This window comes from Lissotriton helveticus, chromosome 4_1, assembly GCF_964261635.1.
Source record: "Lissotriton helveticus chromosome 4_1, aLisHel1.1, whole genome shotgun sequence".
Lineage (NCBI taxonomy): Eukaryota > Metazoa > Chordata > Amphibia > Caudata > Salamandridae > Lissotriton > Lissotriton helveticus.
Window position 1 is genome coordinate 773,930,890 of NC_136063.1, and position 24,168 is coordinate 773,955,057.

A 24,168-nucleotide genomic window follows, 5' to 3' on the forward strand; every position below is an offset into this window, starting at 1 on the left:
AGAGGGACATGTCAGCTATGTTAGAATTGACACTTCCAACTCAGCTCCTTATCTCTAGTTTGAAAAAGTTGACTTAGGTAAAGCAGAAAACAATATATGGACAGTACAGCAGTTCAAAACTATATTTTGGCCACCCGGGCCATAAAAGTACAATTCATCACACTGACGACATATGTCTAAATTTACAGCATTCATCCTTTACATTCAAGAGACATGATGGGTGATGCTGAAGAATTGTACCAAATAAAACAAGCAAAAGGAGAACCAGTAAGTGTGTGCGAAAAGAGCTTAGATGCACTATGTTTTCCAACAGGAGAAGAAAGTCACTATGATGAATTTCCAATACAGATTCATACATCAGAATATAGATCAAGTAGATTATATATGTGATGCTCCCTGGTTTAGGCAAAATGTGACATGCATTTTCCATCTTTTGTTTGACAGCGATCTGTCTGTGTTATCTTATGCAGTAAGCCAAGTTATGAGAACAGGGATACAGGTTAATGATATCACAGCCAGAGATTTTGTGGAAAAAGAACAAAGGAACGATGATGTTCTACAGAGTAATCGGAGGAACATCTTGGCTTGCCAATGTGTTTTCAATGTGTATTGGTTCGGTCGCCATGGTGAGCTAAAGTGTATGATACGCAATCTAATTGCACCTACCTAATTTGTCACTTTGAAGTGAGCAGGATATGCTTGTGATGATCTTCTTGAGTGTCTCAAGCAAGCTAATGCAAACATTGTGGCATTAATGTTAAAACTCCTGATAAATTGTGTTCCATTGATTCTGCAAATGTTTGTAGTTATTTTAAGCATAGTTTTGAAGCCATACTCCATTTTATCTGTAACAAAAATGAATCTACCCCAAGGTGAGGTTGTGGATTTTTTCTAGCAAAAAGAATATCAAGCTAGAGGTGCACCACATATACATTTACATATGTTAGTTAGGCCTGTGCGGAGGTTGTGGATCTCTGCTTTGAGGAACTCTGCGAAGTGACCAAAAAGCTCTGCCCACTACGCGGAGTTCCACAGCGGCGGGGTGTATTACGATGGCCGTTCGCACTGATTTTTAGCATCGGGTGTTTGTCTCTCACTGTAAAATCTGTGTGAATGGAACCAGGCACAGTGCAAGAGGGCACTGCTACTTTCTGCCACTCGAGTAGATGACCTAATCAAGCGGCAGCTTCCTCAATGTGAACGGAATGTTTCTCAACGCGAGCGAAAGCTACTATCCGTGACCGCCAAAATTGAGAAATTTCGGCAGGAGGTGGTCTGGAGTAAGATTTTCCTCGTTCAGCAACTTAACGTTGGTGAGCATGAGCGAGAGAAAAACTTCACACAGCAGAGTTTTTCGGAACTCTGCGTGTAACGCGGAGCAGAGTGGGAAAAACTCTGCAAACTCTGCAATTGTAGCAGAATTTCACACCCAGGCCTAATGTTATTGTGGGTGAAAGATGTCACAAAGTTAGGTCAAGATACTAACAAATCAGTGTTATCATTCATTGAGCAGTACTTAACTTGTCAGATTCCAGAGGAGTCTCACAATAAAACATATAGGCAACATGTCTTATGGTTCCAGTCCCATAAATGTGGCAAATATTGTCGACGGAGATACAGAGCAAAAGGGATATACTACACTAAATGTCATTTTGGATTGCTTAGGCTTGTAATCAGAGGGAAGAGTGAACAATTTTATGTCTGTAGTCAGACACACTCCTACTGGAAAATAACCCAAAACACATAATATAACCTGAAGAGAACTGAGGCTTCACAACTTAACAATGATTACAATCTTGTCATCTTATCCATGTGGAATCTCAACATGGACATTCAGTTTGTAGCAGATAATTCTATTGCTGTTGCCCAATACATTACATCATACGTAACAAAGTCTGAAAAGACACAAATGAAGGACGTATGGAAAGAGATAGCAGTAGATAAGTCTAAGTAAAAGGCTTTACAGTTTAAAGATGCTTTTGCACGGGGACTGGATCTTCTGAAGTCTATGACAATCTCTGTTGTTCTAGTTTATACAGAAAGTCCAAATTGATAATTTGGTCAAGTTTAGTTCTGGCATCAACATGAAAACATGTTTTTAAATAATTTCTGGAAATTGAGTACCTTGCTCAACTTGATCCAGAGAGCACTAAGCAACTTAAAATCAAAATGATGGACACTTATTATCCCAATTGGAGTGTCCGCCTAGAAATACTCTTTATATATGAAGAGCGATAGTACTAAATAAATCATGTGGGGAATGGATCACTTGTCCTGCATAACCTGGGTTTGCAATTCTCGTGTTGCTATGTCCCAATAAAAAACCCTCATTCACGTGTAAAATATGGAAGGGGCGGTATATCTTGATTCTCCGCCTTCTATTCACGTGATTGCATCACCATGGGGTTAGTAGTTATGCATCCTCCCCCCGGAAGTGTACCCCTGGTTAAAACAGTAGTGATCAGTTATATTATAGGGGTCACGCGTGAATATTGTAAAAAAATACTCGTACAGCCAGGAATTGATTTAATAAGTCTGGATTCAAGATATTAGTTAAAAATTTGTTGTGGTGCATCTTGAGATTATTTAGGAATCTCACGCACTCTAAAGGTCGTTAAAAAATGGTCGACATGTTTCAGCCCTTACGTCGCCTTTGTAGGTCATATGGGCTTTCTTCAGGACCAAAAGTGAGTAGGTGATATGAGACTGTGGGTGTCTCTAAGTGTACTGTCCTCAAAAAAGAATTTCTTTCCATGGAAAAGGTGAGGAATAGATATATTAATATGTATCCTTGTATGGTCCAATGGCACCTTTAAAAACAAGAGGGTGGGGAATGGGGAATGGGTAGAAGGGAATATAGACATGTGGAGAGGGCAGTGTATGTTTTCCTGTAAATTGATATCTGACCAGCTTTGAAGTTAGCATTCTGTATTAATTTTACTCCCATCTGATCTACACATATTTTGCTTCCTATACATTTTGTGTTTCTTAACAATTAAGCTTGAATGTTTTTTTTCAACATTCAGAGCTATCGCGTAAGAGTCCATGCAGTTCACAAGAGAGTCAGCACTCAAGTCCTAATAGTCAAGATCCCCTTAGACAGCCTATCATTGAAAATCAGGCATCCGTAGCTTTGAAAGCAGTGGAAAATGCTATGAGCCAAGTGAGGATATGGAGCATGTGATAGAATGAAGAACAACTAGTAATTTCTGTTTGAACAAATAAGTAAATCAGCCTAGCATGGACTCTTACGTGATAGCTCTGAATGTTGAAAAAAAACATTCAAGCTTACACTTCTCTATGTTAGAGGTCAGACAGGTAAAGATTTTTTTTCTGATTAAAGGGGTGACTGCATTTGTTCACAGGAAGACTAGTTGTGATGTGTTGTGACTGCTCCTACTGGACTAGCTGCTCAAAACATTAAAGGATTCACATTGCATAGACCGCTTATGTTGCCTGTAGAACATGACAACACACTACAATACAATAAATTATCTGGTGATGCCTGTCTTGATGTCTCCAGGGTTCTGAAAAAATTTAAAGTTCTTATAATTGAAGAGGTTTGCATGGTTTCAACCCTAATGCTAGCCTACATTCATCTGAGGATGTAAGAAGTGTTCAGAACTTACTATGATGTTCAGTTTGGTGATACGCATATCATAGCTTTTGACGGCCTTCTATAGTTGACTCCTGTCAAAGGTCAACCGGTGTTTAAGAAAGTGCTTCATGAAGAAACTAAAAAGCCTTCGGAAGTATTGGAAATAGTAACATATGTTTACATTTTCAATACACTGAAATGACTCAAAATATAAGACAAGCTGCAGATGTATAGCTTGCCAATTTGTTAAAAGACATGAAAATAGGAATTTTTAGGAAAGAAGCTAAGAAATCTCTTGCTTCTTGCATCAGTATCTTTTTGTTTCAACAGCAATGGTTCATCTTCTCCTGTAATGCAACATCTGTTGAAAAGTCAAAAAGTGCACTCAGTTTAACGTAGAAATGCTTCCTTTGGAAAAACAAGAGATTGAGAGTCTTAATATTAAAGATTATATGGAACATCAAGGTCTAAACTTATCACTATTTCAATCAGTGGTAATAAAGACTGGAATCATCAGAGAAAACAGTTTCACATACTGCTGGATTATAAAAGACTCCAAATCTCTGTAGAAACAGCAGAATAATTTAGTGACTCTATCACTGAGGCTGGATGTGTAAATGGATCAATGGAAATGTAATAAACTTTATTAAATATCCAAATAAAGAAGAGTATGAGTATGTTATTTTGATTATCTTGCAGATGACAAAAAGAATTGCAAGTGCACTGCCAGATGTCTGTTGATGAAATCTCTTAACGTGAGAAAACAACCATTTCCACTGTCTTTGGTCTATGCAGTCACCATTCACACATCTCAAGGATTACGTTTGGAGGCAGAAATGATGAAAACAGATCACACAGTATTCAAAGAAGGCATGTTTTGTGTTGCTCTATCAAGGGCAGTGGCGGCTCCTCGAGGGAGTGCTGTGGGACGGCGGGGTGTGGGAGGGGCAGGGTAGGGGGTAAGAAACTAAGGAATTACTTCTTTACTCAACTCCCTTTTACCCAATTCGGAGTTTACTACCCCCCACTCTGCCCCTTTCACACCCATCCCCAACGAACCGCAACACTCCCTATAGGAGCCGCTACTGATTACCGGTTAGGTAATTGTCAGGATTGTACCATCTTCAGTTTGATGAGAGGAAATTCCATGTTGACATCGAAATGAAATGAAATGAAATGAAATGAAATGAAATGAAATTTATACCGCGCAACTAAGCCCGTAGGCATCAAGGCGCCTAACAAAATAAGATCAAAAAGGCAGAAACCAAGCTAAGGATATGCACTGGCAAAAAGCCATGTCTTGAGTGCCTTTCTGAAGGCCTGCTTTGAAGGGAGGGTTTTAATGTCAGAAGGCAGAGAGTTCCACAGCCTTGGGGCCAGGGTTGAGAAGGCTCTGCCACCCCACCTAGCCCTACGGACACGGGGGACAGATAGCAGGGCTTTATTGGCCGAGCGCAGGGATCTGGAGGGGGTATACATTTTTAGCAGATCCCTTATGCCTCCTGACCTATTTGAGGCCAGGGCCCCATAGATCAAGCAGAGGGACTTGAACGAAATCCTGGCTTCTATTGGGAGCCAATGCAGTGCTTTTCTAGCAGCCGTAGCAGAGGCCCGCCTGGGCAGATCTAATACAAACTTTGCGGCCGCATTCTGCACCATTTGAAGTCGCGTGATGTGACTTTTGTTAATGCCAAGATATAGGGCATTGCAGTAATCCAGCCTTGAGCCTATCAGTGCAAGTACTATTTGCTTTCTTGCTGGGGGGGACAGATAATGTTTTATTTTCCTCAAGATATTTATTATGCCCCAGCAAGTAGAGATGGTCCTGCTTACTTGCTGTCCCAGCCCTAAATGAGGGTCAATCATAACTCCTAGGTTCCTAGCCAGGACGGTGGGTATAGGGCACACTCCGAGAGATGAAGGCCACCATTCCGCTGACCAAATGTCCTCCTTGCCTCCGAACACCAGAATTTCGGTCTTCTCGCCATTAAGCTTCAATGAATTGCAGATCATCCATTGAGCCACTGCCTCCATACAGTGTCTAAAATTGGAGGCAGCCGAGATGACCGGATGGGCGAGAGACATCATTATCTGTGTGTCGTCGGCATAGGAGACTACCTCCATCCCAAAAGATCTAATAAGCCTGGCGAGTGGGGTCACATAGATGTTAAAGAGGGTCGGACTTAATGCCGACCCCTGAGGGACCCCACAACGCACAGGAAGGGATGGAGATAGAAACTCCCCCAGCTTAATTCTCTGTTCCCTCTGGCCAAGAAAGGAGGAAAGCAGACTAAGTGCCGGCCCCTCAACCCCTATCTCCCTCAGCCGTGATGTTAACACTGAGGGAGACAGGGTATCAAACGCAGCCGTAAGATCCAATAGGATGAGGAGAGTGGTCATGCCCTTATCCACCCTGGTACGGATGTTATCAAGCACCGTGGTAAGGGCTGACTCAGTACTATGCTCTCTCCGAAATCCATGCTGCGAGTGATCTAGAAGGCCAGAGGATTCCAGGAAAGCAGACAGATGCTGGTTCAGATGGGTTTCCAACATCTTTGCTGGGGCTGGGAGCAGTGAAATGGGGCGGAAGTTTTTAAGGACTCCCGGGTCCAAGGTAGGCTTTTTTAACAGTGGTTTAACCACCGCTTTTTTCCATTGTAGTGGAAAGGTCCCCTCTCTCATTGCCCTATTCATAATCTCTAACAGCCAGGGCAGAAGAGTCTCCTTACACTGTTTAAGAAGTTTTAAAGGGCAAGGGTCCAGAGGAGACCCCGACCTAGTCTTCGAAAGGAGAACTTCCAGATCCACCATGGCGAGCGGGGGAAAGCTGGAAAAACACCCTAACGGTAACTCCTCCAAGGGTGTAGGTGGAGGGACCCGGACGCTCTGAGACGGAGGTAATGCCGACCTCTGAAATTCTAAGGCCGAGTAAATGTCCACAATTTTTGATTGAAAAAATTGTGCAACATCATCACAGAGCCGCTGAGAACTGACCACGGGGTCCGGTATTTTCAAAGAGGTAAGCGTGTCAGCGATCTTAAACAGCTCTTTGGGCGAGGAGAGCGAGGAGGTCAGCAAGGTAAAATACTCTTGTTTAGTTCTTATAACCTCAGCTTTATACTGTTTAAGGAGGGATTTATGATTATCCCTCTCTCGCGGATCCCAGCTAGTCCTCCATGTGTGATAGAATACAATTGTTTGAGAGGGCTCTTGGCTCCTCCTCTGAGCTTATATGCAATTGTTAAGAAACACAAAATGTATAGGAAGCAAAATATGTGTAGATCAGATGGCAGTAAAATTAATCCAGAATGCTAACTTCAAAGCTGGTCAGATATCAATTTACAGGAAAACATACACTGCTATTGCCATTAATTTCCACCACTAACAGTTGACCAACTCTAGTCCCTACACATAGGGCCCGATGTAGGTAAAAGGGAATTTCCGATTCCAAAATACCGAGGCGGGCCGAATCGGTATTCTGAAATCGGAAAACGAGATGTAGGAAACAAACAGCGAAATAATAGGGAATCGGTCGGCATCGGTAATGTGAATCGGTACGTACCGAATCTGCATGGACCGAATCGGAAAGTACCGAATCGCCTACCACCGATTCGGAACTAGCCGAATCGGCTACCACCGAATCGGAATTAGCCGAGTCGGAAAAATCAGAATCGGCAATTACCGAATCGGAGGTATGAAAACACACCCATGGCCAAAAAGCCCATAGGAATGCATTGAAGAAACCGAATCGGCTATCTCCGAATCGGATGATACCGATTCGGATTTTACCGAATCGGTAATATCCGATTCGGAGATAGCCGATTCGGTAAAAGCCGCTTCAGTCAATGAGGTGGCTCCCCCTCCCCCTCCCAAACAGGGAGTGGCAACCCTGGCAGGTGCAGCCAATTAAGAACTTTCTGGAGAGCCAGCCTGAGCTGAGCAGTCACAGTTAGCAGCAGTGGGAGTAGGAGGTAGTGAACTGTTCAGAGCAAGATGGCAAACCAGAGTGAGAGCCAGAAGTCCAGCCAGAAGAGGAAGCCTAAGTTCAGCAGCACCGAGCTGCAGGTGTTGGTTGAGGAGGTGGTGAGGGTGCACCGGCAGCTATTCGGAAAGCTGTCCCTCAATGTGCCAGAAAGCACCAAGAGGAGGCTCTGGAGCGATATCGGTCAGAAGGTCAACGCTGTGAGTGTCACCCCCAGGTCCCTGGATGAGCTGAAGAAGCGCTTCTACGACATCCGCAGCCTGACCAAACGGAAGATGGCAGAGATCCAGAAGCAGGCTGGAGTCACTGGTGGTGGCAGGAACCCGGCGCCACCCCTCACCGAGCTGGAGGAACTGGTCTCCAGCACCATTGAGAGGGAGAGCGTGACCGGAATTGGGACCCTGGACAGCTCAGCCAGAGCTACAGCTACAGGTAAGAGGCATGCGCATCAGGACACACCCTACCAGACACCTCCCCATTAGACACAATGCATAGCCAAACCCCAGCACAGTACTGTAACCAACATACAAGAGACAAGCATCATGGTACATCCATTCAGCAGTAGGTATCAAAATATGGCAGTGCAGAATCACAAGACATGAAACAGTGGAACACATTCTACGGAGATGCTAGGACATGTGGAATGCTTTAATTGTACTGACTGTAATACATCGGCACTCTATTTACAAATGCTTCTTTGTACCTAGGGGCACCATCAGGCGGACAAACACTGCCAAAGGAGGCAGCAGCACCATCTACCACTGCACTCGCAGGGCCGAGCACGAGTCAGGCTGCCGAGGAGGAGGAGGAAAACACCATAGGCCTGGATATTGAGGGAGACCTGGAAATTGACTTTGATGCACCTCACTCCCCACAAATGCAAAGCACACCCTCCTTGCAATTCTCCCCAGAGAACTCCCCGACAAGGGAGCTCTTTCCACCTACACCAGCTCCTGCCACTGTGGCTCCAGTACACCCTGTCCTGGGAGCAGGGGCTCAGGCCCCGGCCAGCACCACACCCCCACCAGTGGCACCCCAGCCCACGCAGCAGGCGGGCAGCAGCAGTACCCGGCGCCGTGCCATTCCCACCACTGCAGACCCAGCACGGGAGGCCAGTGTGTTCCGGGGCCTCGAAGGCAATATGGTGAAGATCCAAAGGCAGCAGGCGAAATCCATCATGGCATGCCAACGCCAGCTCCTGCAGCACAACCTGCAGATGGGGGAAATGGTGAAAGGATTTCAGGCCTTTGTGGATTCCAACAAGGAGGCAGTAGCAGGTTTAGCCAGGCTAACCACTGCCATCACACAGTTATGTGGCAGAATGGAGGAGCAAGAGGTGGTGCGCAGGCGGGATGCCCGGGTGCAGAACCGCTCCTTGAGCCGCCTTGCTGCAGCAACGGCACAACTCTGTCAGCGTGGTGCCAACATGGAGTCTAGTCTAGCACAAAATACCGCAGAGTTGACAAGGGGAATGGCCCGCATCACGACAGCAATGGAGGCCTTGATCATCTCTAACACTGCCGCAAATCCTGCCCTGGACCTGGGGGATGCTGGGGACAGCAGCAGCCACAGCAGCCCGGCCAGCGCTGCGTCAGAGCCACGCAGGAGCACCAGGCGCTCCGCAGATGCCGCTGGTCATTCTGAAGGGGGTGAGGGACACCACAGTGGGGCTGCAAAGCGCTCAAAGAAATAGCCTAGCAAGGGCGGGTGAGGCAACCTGGACCCTAGACTTTTGTTTTCATTGACATTACACCTTTTTTTTGTTGCACATCAGTGCAGTAACTGTGTAGCAACAGTATTAAAAATTGCTTATTCAACACAACCATTCACCTGTCTGTGCATTTGTACTCACTCAGAAATAGTTTGCTGTTATCTCCTCACGTCTATATCTGCCATCACTTGGCGTACACACCCCAGCTGGCTGTGTTAGTGGCACAGCTTCGTCGTCATCATGGTCCTCGTAGTCACTCAACTCCACCTCAGTGCCCTTCTTCACCGCAAGGTTGTGTAACATTGCACAGACAGCTATGATTTTGCAACAGGTGATGGGGGTGTACTGCCTTGCACCTCCACTCTTGTGCAGGCATCTAAACCTGCTTTTCCAGATGCCGAATGTCCTTTCCACAACATTCCTGGTGCTTTTGTGGGCACGGTTATACCTCCTTTGGCTGGGTGTAGAGGGGTTGAGGTAGGGGGTGAGAATGAATGAACGGAGGGCATATGCACTGTCGCCTAGAAGGAAAAGGGGTAAAATTACTTACATGCATACATGTATTTCACTTTGCTGTTTTTGGTTATGGGGGGCTGATGATGTGTCTCACCTAGGAGGTATCCTTCTCCAAATTCCCCAGCCATCAGCCGTGCATAGATGCCGCTCTGTTGGAAAATGTAGGAGTCGTGGGTACTACCCGGAAATTTTGCTACCAGGTCTGTGATGGTGCATTTCGCATTGCAGATCACCTGTACGTTGATGGTGTGAGTGGACTTCCGATTGCGGTAGATGTATTCTGTGTCAGATGGTGGGCAAATCGGAATGTGTGTGCCGTCTATGCAGCCAATGATGTGGGGGAATCTTGCCATCTGGTAGAAGTCTGCTTTGGTCTGTACAAGTTCTGCCTGGGTTGCAGGGAAGGAAATGTAGTGGGCCATCCTCTGGATCATGGCATCGAGGAACTTGTGGAAGAACCTTGACAGGCTGCTCTGGGTCACCCCTCCTGCCACAGCGACTACACTTTGGTAGCTGCCAGACGCCAGCAGGTGTAGGCAGCATAGCACCTGCACCTGCACAGGGATTGCGTGTGCCCTTGGGGTGGGGTGCTGCAACAGGGGTTGGAGGTCCCTAATGAGGTCTGTGATGGTCTCTGAGTCCAGCCTGTACCGCTGTAGGATCTCTGCATCTGTCAGCATGACCAGGGTGATACGTTGTCTGTATACCTGCTCCTCTCTTTGCCATTCCCTCTCTCCTTGCTGCTGTAGCCGTAGCCGCCTCGCTATGACATAAAAAGCTGCCATCCTGCAAGTTGCAATGCATTTTGGGGCTGTTTTTATGGGTTGGAGTTGGTTACCACCTGATCGTAATCCATGGTAATTGCCGAGTGGATTCTACCGATTTTGAGCCAAAATCGGTGTTTCTGTGTCTCCCTACATCTCCCCATCTGTCCGAAGCGGGGATTTTCCCGATCGGTGAATCTACCGAATTGGTAGGTTCTCCGATTTGCCTTCTGTCCGATTCGGTGTCTCTACCGAATCGGTACATGCACCGAATCGGCTTATGTCCGATTCGATGTCACTACCGAATCGGTACATGCACCGAATCGGCTTATGTCCGAATCGGTGTCACTACCGAATCGGTACATGCACCGAATCGGCTTATGTCCGATTCGGTGTCACTACCGAATCGGTACATGCACCGATTCGGTGTTTGCATCCGATTCGGTGTGTTACCGATTCGTACTGTATCCGATTTTCGGTATGTACGTATCGCATTCTTTTACATTCGGTAATCATTCCGATTCGGTTTTCGCTCCGATTTGTACTTTTTTTGGTGCCCTACATCTCGATGCCAGTATACCGATCGGTAAGGGCCCAGAATCGGTATTTTCGGCCGTTACCGATCGGTAACGGCCTACCTACATCGGGCCCTGAGTACCTTAAACAGGACTGAATGTAATGACATGTCTTACAGTAAAGCAAATGCTACCCTAGAAACTTCCAAACTCCTATCTCATATTTCGTATCCAAAGTTCTAGAAAAAGTAATATTTACAAAACTCTATGTACCAATAAATAGGCATAAAGAGTGAAAGTTCATGTTTATTGGTTAATATATGGCCTACCAAGTATACCAACTAATTAATAACTTAACTTTTTTATAGTAATACATTAATTTTCTCAGAAAATAACTTAATATTACTACACAGAGCTGTAATGAAGCAGAAAAATGTCATTATAAACGTCTCCGTGCAGGGTAGTGTGTCTCAATACCATACTAAGCACAGCCTATGGGAGACAGAAGTGTTAGCAGACAAGTCAGCTTTCTTCTACACTCTAGTATGCAAATGCATCATATAAGACAGTGATATCAATGGAGATATCAGTACCTGTTCACTCTCTACTATGCATATCCATCATCCAAAAGAGAAGTCTTGGCAGAGAGGACAGTCCCTCCCCATACTGTAGCAAGAACACCCATTATCCCTCCTAGAGGTTCTTGTGCATATATCACTCTGCACACCCTACTATATACACTGATCACCCTGATGACAGCTGCAAACAGAGAGATGAGCTTCGGTTCATATTCTACTATGCTTACCCATTACTCCAGACATGCGTTTGAGTTTTCAACACTGAAGTACAGACACCTACCAAAAGAGAGATATCAGAGGACAGTCTTTCATGAGAGTGACAAAAATATTTTAAGGGGTTGGTGTTGTTCCAGTACAACAACACACATCTTTCAAATGACTCATAGCTGAGCTGAATAGACCTTGGTTGCATTTAAAGTAGTGGGAGGAGATTTCTTTGCACCTCAGTGGGGCCTGTCTCCCTTGCATAATGCTGTCTCCAACCCCTGTGGTCATACTGCACCAGTGAGGACAGAACTGGTTTGGACTGGCCTCAGAGACCCTTGCACAAAGATAACAAAGACAAAATGGGGTATAAGTAGTACACCTTAAACCCCCAGAATTTTAGATCACTTCTGGACTCAAAAGGAACCTTTGCCAAGGAGAAGAGCTGGAGAGCTGTGTGGTGGAGTACTGCCACTTAGCTGTGTGCTGTGTGGGGTTGGCCTGCAGTTGCTGTTTCTGACAAGGAAAGGACAAAGACTGGAACTTTGCCCTGAACCTGCTTAAAGAACAATATGGAAGCTATTCCAGTTTTGGGCCTCCAGATGTTGTTCCTGCTGTTGGGAGCTAGAAAAAACTTGGAAGAATCAAGAAAACCTGTCTCAATGCTGTCAGAGATGCTGCCGTGATGACAGCGACTTGCACCGAATCCAGGGGTACCGCTCGTGAAGTGAATGACGCATAGAACTTCCCAAACCGCAGTTCTGATGCCCATTGATACCTGCAGTTATAAGTATTTGCTGAAGCCAGCGTTCGCACCGACTCCATCATCGCCAGCTCCTGCATCACGTTATCACAGCACCGAGGTTGACTCCATGAACTCGACATCTTTGCACCATCACCGGAACCGCCACCTGACCGCCGATTCAGCCGTCTTCCCCTGTCCTGGATTTGACACATCACCTCCTCGCAGGCATGATGCCTCACCTCCACCGTGGCAGCCATGGAGCTGACCTCTACACCGTTGCCTAACCTCTATGAAGCCATGCACCATCATAGACTTTGCTTCCAAGGTACTGTTTGTTTGGGTGTCTGTGTGACTCCATGCCTGATACCGCCCTCCTTGCAGTAAGCATCATACTTTGGATTTATTGCTGTTACAATGTCATTATAGCCCTAGGTGGAGCTATGTGATTTCTACAAGCTTTGTTTTTTAAATTACTATTTTGAAGGGCTATTTTAGTACATATATGCTGGAGTTTCTTTTCTTTTTCGTCTTGTTGAGTTTAGATAAAGTTTATCTACAGTGTGTATCCCCTTATCCTGATTAGAATCCAGGGTCCCTGTTTGGAGAAAAGTATCTACCTCTGCCAACTAGAGACAATCCCAATTTCTAACACTAACCCTCAGGTACGGGTCAAGATTGGCCCAGATATCTTTCAGCCTATACCGGTTTGCAGAGGAACCCAGCAAGGGTGTCCACGCTCACCACTCCTTTTTTCACTAGCCATGGAGCACCTGGCACACAAGCTTCAGTCGCAGGCTCAAGGTTAGGTTGGGGGATACCACTAGGAGACTGCGGGGATACTCTCTCACTATACATGGAGGATATGCTCCTGTTTATGAGAGATGTCACAGAACTTTTGACTGACACTGAGCAAATGCTTGCTTCCTTCACAAGAGTATCAAGCCTGGAGGTCAACTGAGGAAAGTTCTGCCTTTTCCCCCAAGCACCCATGCTATGCGGCCCAGCTCTTCAACTGGGGGAGGAGGAGCTGCAGTGCCAGCCTGGTGTGTTCTGCTACGTTGGGTTCGGAATCTATGAATGACAAAGAAGCTATTCTGGACAGCAACATCAATATGAGGGCCGGTGAAATTCTGGAAGATCCTGCCACTATTGGTTGTAGGTCAAATAGCACTGCTGATCATAGTGGTGCTCATGCGCCTCCTTTGTTAGTTTGTCAACATCACAATTTCTCTACCAAAATCCTTCTTCACCACCCTTGAACGCATAATAGCTGACTAAATTTGGCATTCCCAATGCCGACGGGTTGTCCGTCATGTAGCTATATCTCCCAACGAACATTGGGGGACATGGGCCCAAACCTCAAACATTAGTACCTTGATGCACAGCTGATGTTAAGTCACCTCCCTGAAGCCTTGATCACCTGATTCATATTTTTCATCTATACGCTAAAGTGCCTGTCCCATGCTCATGCCTGTTGTCAGCAGCGATGCGCTGTTTCCCCAGGGGTCTGAGCATCACCGCATGCAGCAGCCATATGCTCCACTGCCTCCAATGATGGGAAACACTTTTCAGAAAGCTACATGTCACTGCAGCCTACATTCAATCATGGCATGAAGTGGACATTTGCACAGTAGGGAACTTATTTCAGGATGGTGCGATTCTCCCCTTCCCTGAAATATGCGAGCATCAGGGCTCTCTACAGGGCACTTCATCATTTATAACTCACTGGTTGGAAAGCTGCATGCATACTGGGGTATGCTGCATCCTGAACTCCCCACACATCTGCTGACCCAACATTTACATATGATGGGAACCAGGCATCACTTGATTACTTGATCACTTGGGTCGCCAAAGCACTGCTAACACACCAGTCTCCCTCTCCTGGGACTTTGAACACAATGTAATATTGACTTGGAGAAGAAGTGCAGTAATGCCGAATGGTCCACAATTCTAGCATATCCAGCCATAGTATCGCAGAATACGTGTTTCAACCTCATTAAATTTTACATTTTGCACAAACCATATATCACATCTGAGAAGATCAATAGCATGTTTTTAAATGATAGATGTCTCTTGTCCCCGATTTCAGTGGGAAAACACAGATTTCAACCTAGGATTTGGTTCTGTCCCCTTTTACCACACTACCGGACTGCCATCGACACCCACCTCTCTCATAGAACGGGTGCTATAATGAAGTATATGCAGGATGTCTACACATTGGGACAGTACAAATGCACAAAACTAAATAAAGTGATGGCTAAGTTCTTGGACCAGGGCCTTATATTATCCACGAGGGGGATCAAACATTACTGAAAGTTGAGAATCTCCTGATGCTTCTGGGCGGGTGGCGAATAATGGAGGTATGGGCCACTGCTGATAAGAACTCAGAAGAATTACAAGGTATTCGTAAATGCCTCCACTCACAACAATGTGACACTATGCTGGAGACCTTTAGATCTGAGGTAAATGCGAGAGCCCCCACCCTGCAGCCTCCTGCTACTTGACAAAGGGACACTTCTCTAACTCTGATACACTCCTTTACTTGTTTCATGTTAAGACAATTCAGAAAATCTTGTTGCTTGTAGTACACATGTTGCATCCACATGTACTGTCTAGTTGCTGTAAGAGTAGCATTTCCAGAAGCCAGCGGGCAACCTTGTGGGTAGCAGCCACAAATGTGGGAGCTATGGACATATGCTCTTTTCAGAAGGGCTGGGAGTGCGATTGGTAATGCACGGGAATATCTTTATGTTCTTTGTTTTACTTCACTGTTTAACTCTTGTTTAATTGCTATCCCACCACGGCCTACATTTGCCCAGCTGTAAACTTCAAAATGCATAACTGATTCTCATAGAACCACAGTTTTAATTAGCCTATCTGTTTCCGGTCCAGCGAAGACATGGCCTGGCAGTTCGGTCTGGACTGTTCCCACGAGGCACAGGGTCAGACTGATTTGCATATGGCCATGTCTGAACTGGGATGGTGGAATAAGCTAAAGAATGATGATGGATTAAACCCAGATCGGTTGACTGGGGGTGACTGTTTAATTTGCTCAAGCGCTCGTCCATCATCCCCTTTGGTATCGCTTTGTTCACCCTAAGTTGGCAGGGCATGCCCAGACATGGGTCCCTTGCTTACTTTGCCACTGGATTCAAGTTAGCCGGGCTGATAAAACAGAAACCGGTCCCAGGATGCTTGATTCCGGGCCAGGGAAGACATGCCTTGGCAGTTCGGGCTGGACTGTTCCCATGAGGCACTGGGTCAGACTGATTTGCATATGGCCATGTCTGAACTGGGGTGGTGGAGTGAGCTAAAGAATGATGATGGATTAAACCCAGATCAGTTGACTGGAGGTGAGTGTTTGATTTGCTCAAGCGCTCCATCCATCATCCCCTTTGGTATCGCTTTGTTCGCCCTAAGTTGGCAGGGCATGCCCAAACATAGGTCCCTTGCTCACTTTGTCAATGGATTTAAGCTAGCCTGGCTGATGACGACTTATTAGCCAGAAACCGGTCCCAGGATGCTTGTTTCCGGGCCAGGCTAGACTTGGCTTGGCAGTTAAAGCTGGACTGTTCCCATGAGGCACCGGGTCAGACTGATATGCATATGGCCATGTCTAAACTGGGGTGGTGGAGTGAGGTAAAGAATGATGATGGAATAAACTCGGATCACTTGACTGGGGGTGAGCTTATGATTTGCTCAACGCTCCGTCCATCATCCCCTTTGGTATCGCTTTGTCCACCCTAAGTTGGTAGGGCATGCCCAGACATGGGTCCCTTGCTCACTTTGCCACTGGATTTAAGCTAGCCAGGCTGATGACAGCGAATAAGCCAGAAACCGGTCCCAGAATGCTTGATTCCGGGCCAGGGAAGACATGGCTTGGCAGTTCGGGCTGGACTGTTCCCATGAGGCACTGGGTCAGACTGATTTGCATATGGCCATGTCTGAACTGGGATGGTGGAGTGAGCTAAAGAATGATGATGGATTAAACCCAGATCAGTTGGCTGCGGGTGAGTGTTTGATTTGCTCAAGCGCTCCATCCATCATCCCCTTTGGTATCGCTTTGTTCGCCCTAAGTTGTCAGGGCATGCTCAGACGTGAGTTCCATGCTCACTTTGCCACTGGATTCAAGCTAGCCTGCCTGATGACAGCTGATTACCCAGAAACCGGTCCCAGGATGCTTGTTTCTGGTCCAGGGAAGACATGGCTTGGCCGTTCGGGCTGGTCTGTTCCCAAGAGGCACAGGGTCAGACTGATTTGAATATGGCCATGTCTAAACTGGGGTGGTGGAGTGAGCAAAAGAATGATGATGGATTAAACCCAGATCAGTTGACTGGGGGTGAGTGTTTGATTTGTTCAAGCGCTCCGTCCATCATCCCCTTTGGTATCGCTTTGTTCCCCCTAAGTTGGCAGGGCATGCCCAAAGGTAGGTCCCTTGCTCACTTTGCCACTGGATTTAAGCTAGCCTGGCTGATGACGACTGATTAGCCAGAAACCGGTCCCAGGATGCTTGTTTCCAGTCCAGGCAAGACATGGCTTGGCAGTTCAAGCTGGACTGTTCCCATGAGGCACCGGGTCAGACTGATATGCATATGGCCATGTCTGAACTGGGGTGGTGGAGTGAGCTAAAGAATGATGATGGATTAAGCCCAGATCAGTTGACTGGGGTGAGTGTTTGATTTGCTCAAGCGCTCCGTCCATCATCCTCTTTGGTATTGATTAGCCTCTCTGTTGAACATTGGTAATAAGTGATGAGATGTGGACTTTTTTTCAATTATATTGTTGATAACTGCCTAATGAAATAAAGTTTTAAAGTACCTGGTGAACACCTCGCAAGACGCTTGTGAGAGTTAATGCACACCTGTGAATCAAATTGCAAAGTCTAACACCAGTGCCATCCATTATTGAATGGAGATAACACCCTCTGTTTTATCATTGAGGATTAAGGATTTGTTTGGTTTGCAAACATCTATTCAGCTCAGTCAGATTATTTTCCAGAATTAGTGGACAACTTTGAAGAGAAGATAAATTGAAGCCCATGCGCAGTGCAGGGTTTGCTTTTTATACAGCAATAAAATATTACCTTATGTTTACAAAAGTTGTAATTCTTTGAAAATAACAAAGGTTAAATTATTATTTTAGTTAGGTGTGATTAAAAAATCTGTTTTGTTTCAAGAAAACCTTCACTGAAGAAAACAACATTTAAAGTGACTTTATAGCTAGGTGAATATCTCAGTCACAACATTAACATTTTGAGCTCATAAAATTACAGAAATTCACCAGTTATAGTTAGCAGATCTAAGTATAACTTGCAGCCCCACCAAGCACTGCTAATGACCGCACATATTACATCACTCATGACATGTTCTATGGCATCATTTATATCACTCATTACAGCTCAAATTACATAATTGATCACATCACTGATGACATCATCCATGCTACTTTTATACACCTTACTCGATAAACTAATATGGAATTAGAGTCTGAAATTAAGTACAAAATAGCTCAGAATAAAACAAAGCATCATTAATGCCATCACAGATATAACAACCCTTGGGTGTAGCAAACATGTGTTATGTGCAACATTCGCCCTATACCAAACACTTCACAGGTAGCTTTGCTGACATTAACCCGTTAAGTGCAGCCGTCGGCCGTTGAGCGTTCGAAGCACTACCTGGCTGGTGCTGCGCACATTCAACGGCCGACGCAACCCCGCCCGTTTTTTAAAACGCCCGCACTGCCACGTAATCGGGTCAGCGGCCAGCGGGTTAAGAATCAAACACAGATATATGGTTAAACCTCGTTACACACAGTGTTAAATATGTGTAAAACTGTTTGTTTGTAGACAGTGAAAGCCTCATGAGAAATACACCACAGAGTATTCAAATGTATTTACTAAGAACAGTGTTCACTCTATGCACCTTTTGTAAAAACACAATATTCGCTTAAAATAACCAAGGTCTGAAGGTTATAAAGATCATACAACCTGCAGCCTTCGTACTGTGGTGAACATTTTACAGATAATCCATCGTCTGAAGCAAAAAAGGACATGAACATAGGTTAGTACCTGGTACAAACAATCTTCTTTTCATGTAGACATTGTCATGCTGAAAGGATTCTGTTTAATAACTCCAACTGCTTACAATACTTAGGGGTAGATTTACAAACATTCTGTGCTGGGTTTGCATCACAGAAGTGATGTAAACCAGCACACAATGTTTTGGTATATACGGTCCAGTGCAAAACTTGCTTTGCTCTTGAAAGTTGCCTAAAGTATACAAAGCAGTACAAATTACTGCTTTGTCTTACCTAGTGTCAAGGGAGCATTACAAGGGTGGTACATGGGCGTTCCCATGCAACCACCCAAGCTTTTTGATGCAAAACCCTAACTACTAACAAAAGTAGAAAAGGCTTGGAATGAAAAGTTAATGCCACTTGAAGGCAGGTGTTAAAAGAAGAAAAAGTTGTAATTCCTTCTTTCTTTTCTGACTTTGCATGTGTGCTGCACTGTACAGTACACATGCAAAGTAGGACAAGTTTTAAAACTGGTCTAGACGTAGTATGTTGTACTGGAAGGGAAGATATCCAGTACAAAACCTTTGCTAAACTCACACACACACCCTTGCACTAAGGAACAAAGGTGTGTGCATGGCGCTTGGCATCAGAATTCTGGGCCAGCACTCAGGAAAGGGCAGGAGAGTGACATATCTCTGCAGATGATGAATTCTCTTGTTCTTCCGTCACTCAATGCAGCATAGTTACTCTTCAATATAAAGATTTATAAAGTTTTGAATACCTCTACACACCTATGATGTATTAGAAACACATGCATTTTGTAAACACCTACACCCCTCAGTTGGACACATCTCTGTACAAAATTAGGTGGAAAAGTAATATGTTGGTTACCCACTGCACATAACAAGAGAGTAAAGCGTGTCCTGGTGGACACACCAACATTTAAATCACAGCTGTCAGAAAGAACCGCAATGTCTTTGGAAAAGGATCTTCATTTAATTGTATTTGAAGCCAGCCGACACGTGTTTCGTCGCAACCGAATGTAATATTTCCGCGACTCCTCAGGACTGTATGGTTGAAGTAGCAAAAAGAAAGGTCGCTAAGCCGGTGATACTTCCGACCTGGCCGGGCTCAAGTGGAGGTCCACACCTGGAACGCGGCATCCCGCATGGCTACTCACAGAATTGTCAGCATACGAACCACCACATCGGGGTTACTCAACATATGGCAGTTCACTCACTCCCCTAGCTTCTCAGCCACCAGCCTGCGGGACTACCCAACCGACAAGCTAACTCAATAGTTTGTGCTCACATCTTTCACGAGGACACATCAAAGCTCCTATTTTGTCCACTTTCACATTGGAACCGGACTACCAAGAACTCATACCCGAGCTTCTTCTATTGGAACTGTGAATCCACATCAAGGACCATTATACTCAACCTGGTCTTGAGCCCGGCCGGGTCGGAAGTATCACCGGTTCTTCCTGACAGCTGTGATTTAAATGTTGATGTGTCTACCAGGACACGCTTTACTCTCTCGTTGTGTGCAGTGGGTATTTTGCTGTTGTTTCTCAGCATATTGTCATTCAAAAATACGCCTTTTGAGGGGTTATAGGGCTTATCCCCTAGCCTGATTGCACCACCACCCAATTTTTGTTTTCCAAACCCCTTGCGTTGAAATATTTGCAGAGCGCCCAGTATTTCCCCTTAATTTAAAAACCCTGTCATTTTATTTAATATGGTAGGTACCCACCTCTATGTAAACTATAGTACAAACTAATACACTCATTGGATGACGTCATAAGTGATATCATCAATAATGTCATTTGAGATGTTGTTAATTCAACCCATCCAACTTCGCCAGATACTGCAGGGGCGATGAAGAACCCTATCCCCTGCCCGGACTCTGGAGGAGTGCACCGCAAATTTAAACAGGGCACTAGCAACCAGAGCACAGGAAGAGGGAGGGGAAAAAAGAGGGAAAGATAGGTGCACTGGACTTCTCAAGCTATAGATCCCGTCTGCTGGAGGTGTATACTTGAAGCGGGAAACAAAAAGAAAGAACACAGGGCTCACTAATAATAATTCTGCTGATACAAGCTTTTCTTAATTCGTTCTGTGGCCAAGTACAACACACACACCCTTGTACTCATGCTCCTCTTACCGAGAGAAAGATCCTCGTAGCTGTGTGCCTATAACCGCTGCTTTCCCAGTAGTGAGTACCTCAAAGCAAGTCAGGAAATGCAGCAACCGCCAAAAGCGGAAATAACGTCCACTTAGAGGCTGATCCGGGATCCCAATCCAGGCACTTCAAAGGGGAAAAAGTCTCTTGACATAAAAAAAACCTTCGCACTTTAGTTAGAGCATTGAAATGAATTGCCACCAAGAAGTCCAAAAATAACTAAGCCCACAACCTACTCTAACTAACTAAATACAGTGTAAACGGGTCTCCAAAACAACGTCCGTGATATGACCCGAACAGGGCTCAATGAGAGGGAGCGGCTGCAAACAACCCCGGAAGACGCCGCTCATGGACCAACCCGCAGCCGCGTACTGATCCGACTCCCGATGAAAGCCTTCAGCGGGACTCAGAGGTCCGTTAAAATACAGCGTTGTCCTGGGAGGGAAAGTCCAAGGGAAGTGAAAAGGCACCCGCTAAGGATGCCCAAAAGGAGCCCGGGAAGAAAACGAACTGCCAAGGGGAGGCAGACATGAACCAACAGCCGCTGATTCACATAGCATCAGTCACATGAATTCTCACGACCAACAGGAAAACAAAAAGGGTCCACTCCAAACGAAGCCAGGTCCAACAACAGGAAACAAAACCAAGCATCGAACCACAGGTCAATCAATCAATCAATCATAAGATTTGTATAGCGCACTACTCACCCGGAAGGGTCTCAAGGCGCTTGGGGGAAGGGGTCCTCTATTGCTCGAACAGCCAGGTCTTAAGTTGTCTCCGGAAGGCGAGATGGTCCTGGGTCAGTCGAAGGTGGATGGGGAGGGAGTTCCATGTCTTGGCCGCCAGGTAGGAGAAGGATCTTCCCCCGGCGGTGGCTCTTCGGATGCGTGGTACGGCAGCGAGGGCGAAGCTTGTAGAACGTAGCTGGCGGGTGGGCGTGTAGAAGGTCAGACTGTCGTTGAGGTACTTGGGGCCTAGGTTGTGGAGAGACTTGTGTGCGTGGGTGAGGAGCCTGAACGTGATCCTCTTGCTGACGGGGAGCCAGTGCAGGTCCCTCAGGTGGCCGGAGATGTGGCTGCGTCGGGGGATGTCCAGGATGAGTAGGGCAGAGGCGTTCTGGATGCGTTGGAGTCTTTTCTGTAGCGTGGCTGTGGTTCCGGCGTAGAGGGTGTTTCAGTAGTCCAGTCGGCTGGGTGACCGTCTTCCTGGTTTCGGTCGGGATCCATCGGAAGATCTTGCGGAGCATACGTAGGGTGTTGAAGCATGATGAGGAGACGGCGTTGACTTGTCTGGTCATCAAGAGGGAGGAGTCCAGGATGAAGCCCAGGTTGCGTGCGTGGTCTGTTGGCTTGGGAGTGGTGCCCAGGGCGGGGGGCCACCAGGAGTCGTCCCAGGCGGAGGGCGATGGTCCCAGGATGAGGACTTCCGTCTTGTCTGAGTTCAGTTTCAGGCGGCTGTTCTTCATCCACTCGGCGACGTCTTTCATCCCTTGGTGTAGGCTAGTTCTGGCAGTGGCGGGGTCTCTGGTGAGGGAGAGGATCAGTTGGGTGTCGTTGGCGTAGGAGATGATGTTGAGGTTGTGTTGGCGTGCGATGGCTGCAAGAGGTCTCATGTAGACGTTGAAGAGGGTGGGGCTGAGTGATGATCCTTGCGGTATGCCGCAGATGACTTCGGTGGCCTCGGATTGACATGGGGGAGGCGGACTCTCTGAGTTCTTCCGGTGAGGAACGAGATGATCCACTCCAGTGCCTTCTCTTGGATACCGATGTTGCCGAGGCGTTGAACTAGGGTGCGGTGGCAGACAGTGTCGAACGCTGCAGAGAGGTCCAGGAGGATGAGGGCTGCTGTTTCCCCATTGTCAAGCAGGGTTCTGATGTAGTCGGTGGCTGCGATGAGGGCGGTCTCGGTGCAGTGGTTGGCTCGGAAACCGGACTGTGAGGGGTCGAGGGATCCGTTCGTCTGGAGGAAGGCGGCAAGCTGTCTGTTGATGGTCTTCTCGATGACTTTGGCAGGAAAAGGGAGGAGCGAGATGGGGCGGTGGGGTCCGCTGTTGGTTTCTTCAGTAGGGCGCTGAGCTCGGCATGCTTCCAGCTCCCTGGGAAGGTGGCGGTGTTGAAGGAGGTGTTGATGATGTTCTGGAGTTGGGGTGCGATGGTGGAGTCGGCCTTGTTGAAGACGTGGTGGGGGCAGGGGTCGGTTGGAGATCCGGAGTGGATGGTGTTCATCGTGCGGGCTGTGTCTTCGGTGGTCACCGTGGTCCAGGTGTGGAGGGTGGCGGTGGGGGGCGTTGGTTCGACGGTTGGGTGCGTGGATGGTGCGCCGAAGCTGTTTTGCATGTCGGCGATCTTGCGGTGGAAGAACGAGGCAAGAGAGTCGCAGAGATCTTGTGAAGGAGTGATGTCGTTGTTGCCGGTGCTGGGGTTGGAGAACTCCAGGTAGGAAGCCCTTATGAGATGAATACCATTCCCACTACCCATCAGGTGACCTGCTTGTACATGGCCATAGAAAGAAGACTACCTGGCTGAGTGAATCCTAACAGTACCTCCCCCCATAGGTCTTCCCACTGGTCGGGGTTTCGAAGGGTGTCTAGTATGGAATTGAAGCACCAACCTAGGAGCGTGAACATGACCTGCCAACTCCCATGTTCGATCCTCAGCTGTGTAACCCTTCCAATCAACTAGGTAATACAATCTACCCCGTCTGCGCTGTGAATCCAGGATCAACTGCACCTCAAATTCCTCTTGACCATCAATGACCAATGGAGGGGGAGGAGGCAACGTCTGTGTAGACTGGACATAGGGTTTAATAAGTGATGTATGGAAAACAGGATGAACCCCATACTCATCTGGAAGATCTAACCTCATAGCCACTGGATTGATGACTTTACTGATGGAAAAGGGGCCCACATAACGAGGCAGTAATTTCCGTGACCCTCTTATATGGAGGCTCTTTGTGGCCAACCATACACGATCTCCCACTGCGTACAAGGGAGCTGGAACCCTATGTTTATCAGCCTGCACTTTCAGTGTCTCCTTGCCCTTCTGCAGATGGACTTGCGCCTCCTCCCATATGTGAGCCAAAGACGTGCTCAGAGTATCAACAGCAGGCACCAGCCCAGACGGCTGCATAGGTAAGGTCCTGGGATGGTATCCCATGGAGCAGAAGAAAGGGGACATTCCCAGGGCAGAATGCATGCTGTTGTTATAAGCAAATTCTGACAAAGGAATAGCTTCCACCCAATCACAGGACAAAGATGACATCAAACAACGAAGATACTGCTCCATGGTTTGATTGGTACGTTCCGTCTGCCCATCTGTCTGTGGATGGTATGCAGAGGACAGACGGATCTCCATATG

The 24,168-nt window shown here is 46.6% G+C and overlaps 1 protein-coding gene across 1 annotated transcript; it reads left to right on the plus strand.

Annotated features, from left to right (window-relative positions):
• The first annotated feature begins 216 nt into the window (after nucleotides 1-216).
• Nucleotides 217-23,942, plus strand: LOC144828057 (uncharacterized). The gene is made up of 5 exons (XM_078686194.1): nucleotides 217-373; nucleotides 471-626; nucleotides 7,731-8,012; nucleotides 8,288-8,857; nucleotides 23,860-23,942. The coding sequence occupies exons 1-5, from the start codon at nucleotides 217-219 to the stop codon at nucleotides 23,940-23,942; spliced, it is 1,248 nt and encodes a 415-aa protein (XP_078542320.1).
• Nucleotides 23,943-24,168: the final 226 nt, after the last annotated feature.

Bases quoted from the DNA above. Each gene is read 5' to 3' on its own strand.
- LOC144828057 (XM_078686194.1), top strand. From the start codon at position 217: ATGGGTGATGCTGAAGAATTGTACCAAATAAAACAAGCAAAAGGAGAA. The intron at 374-470 runs GTAGATTATATA...TATCTTATGCAG, and splicing joins TACATCAGAATATAGATCAA to TAAGCCAAGTTATGAGAACA. The intron at 627-7,730 runs GTGAGCTAAAGT...TCAATGTGCCAG, and splicing joins GTATTGGTTCGGTCGCCATG to AAAGCACCAAGAGGAGGCTC.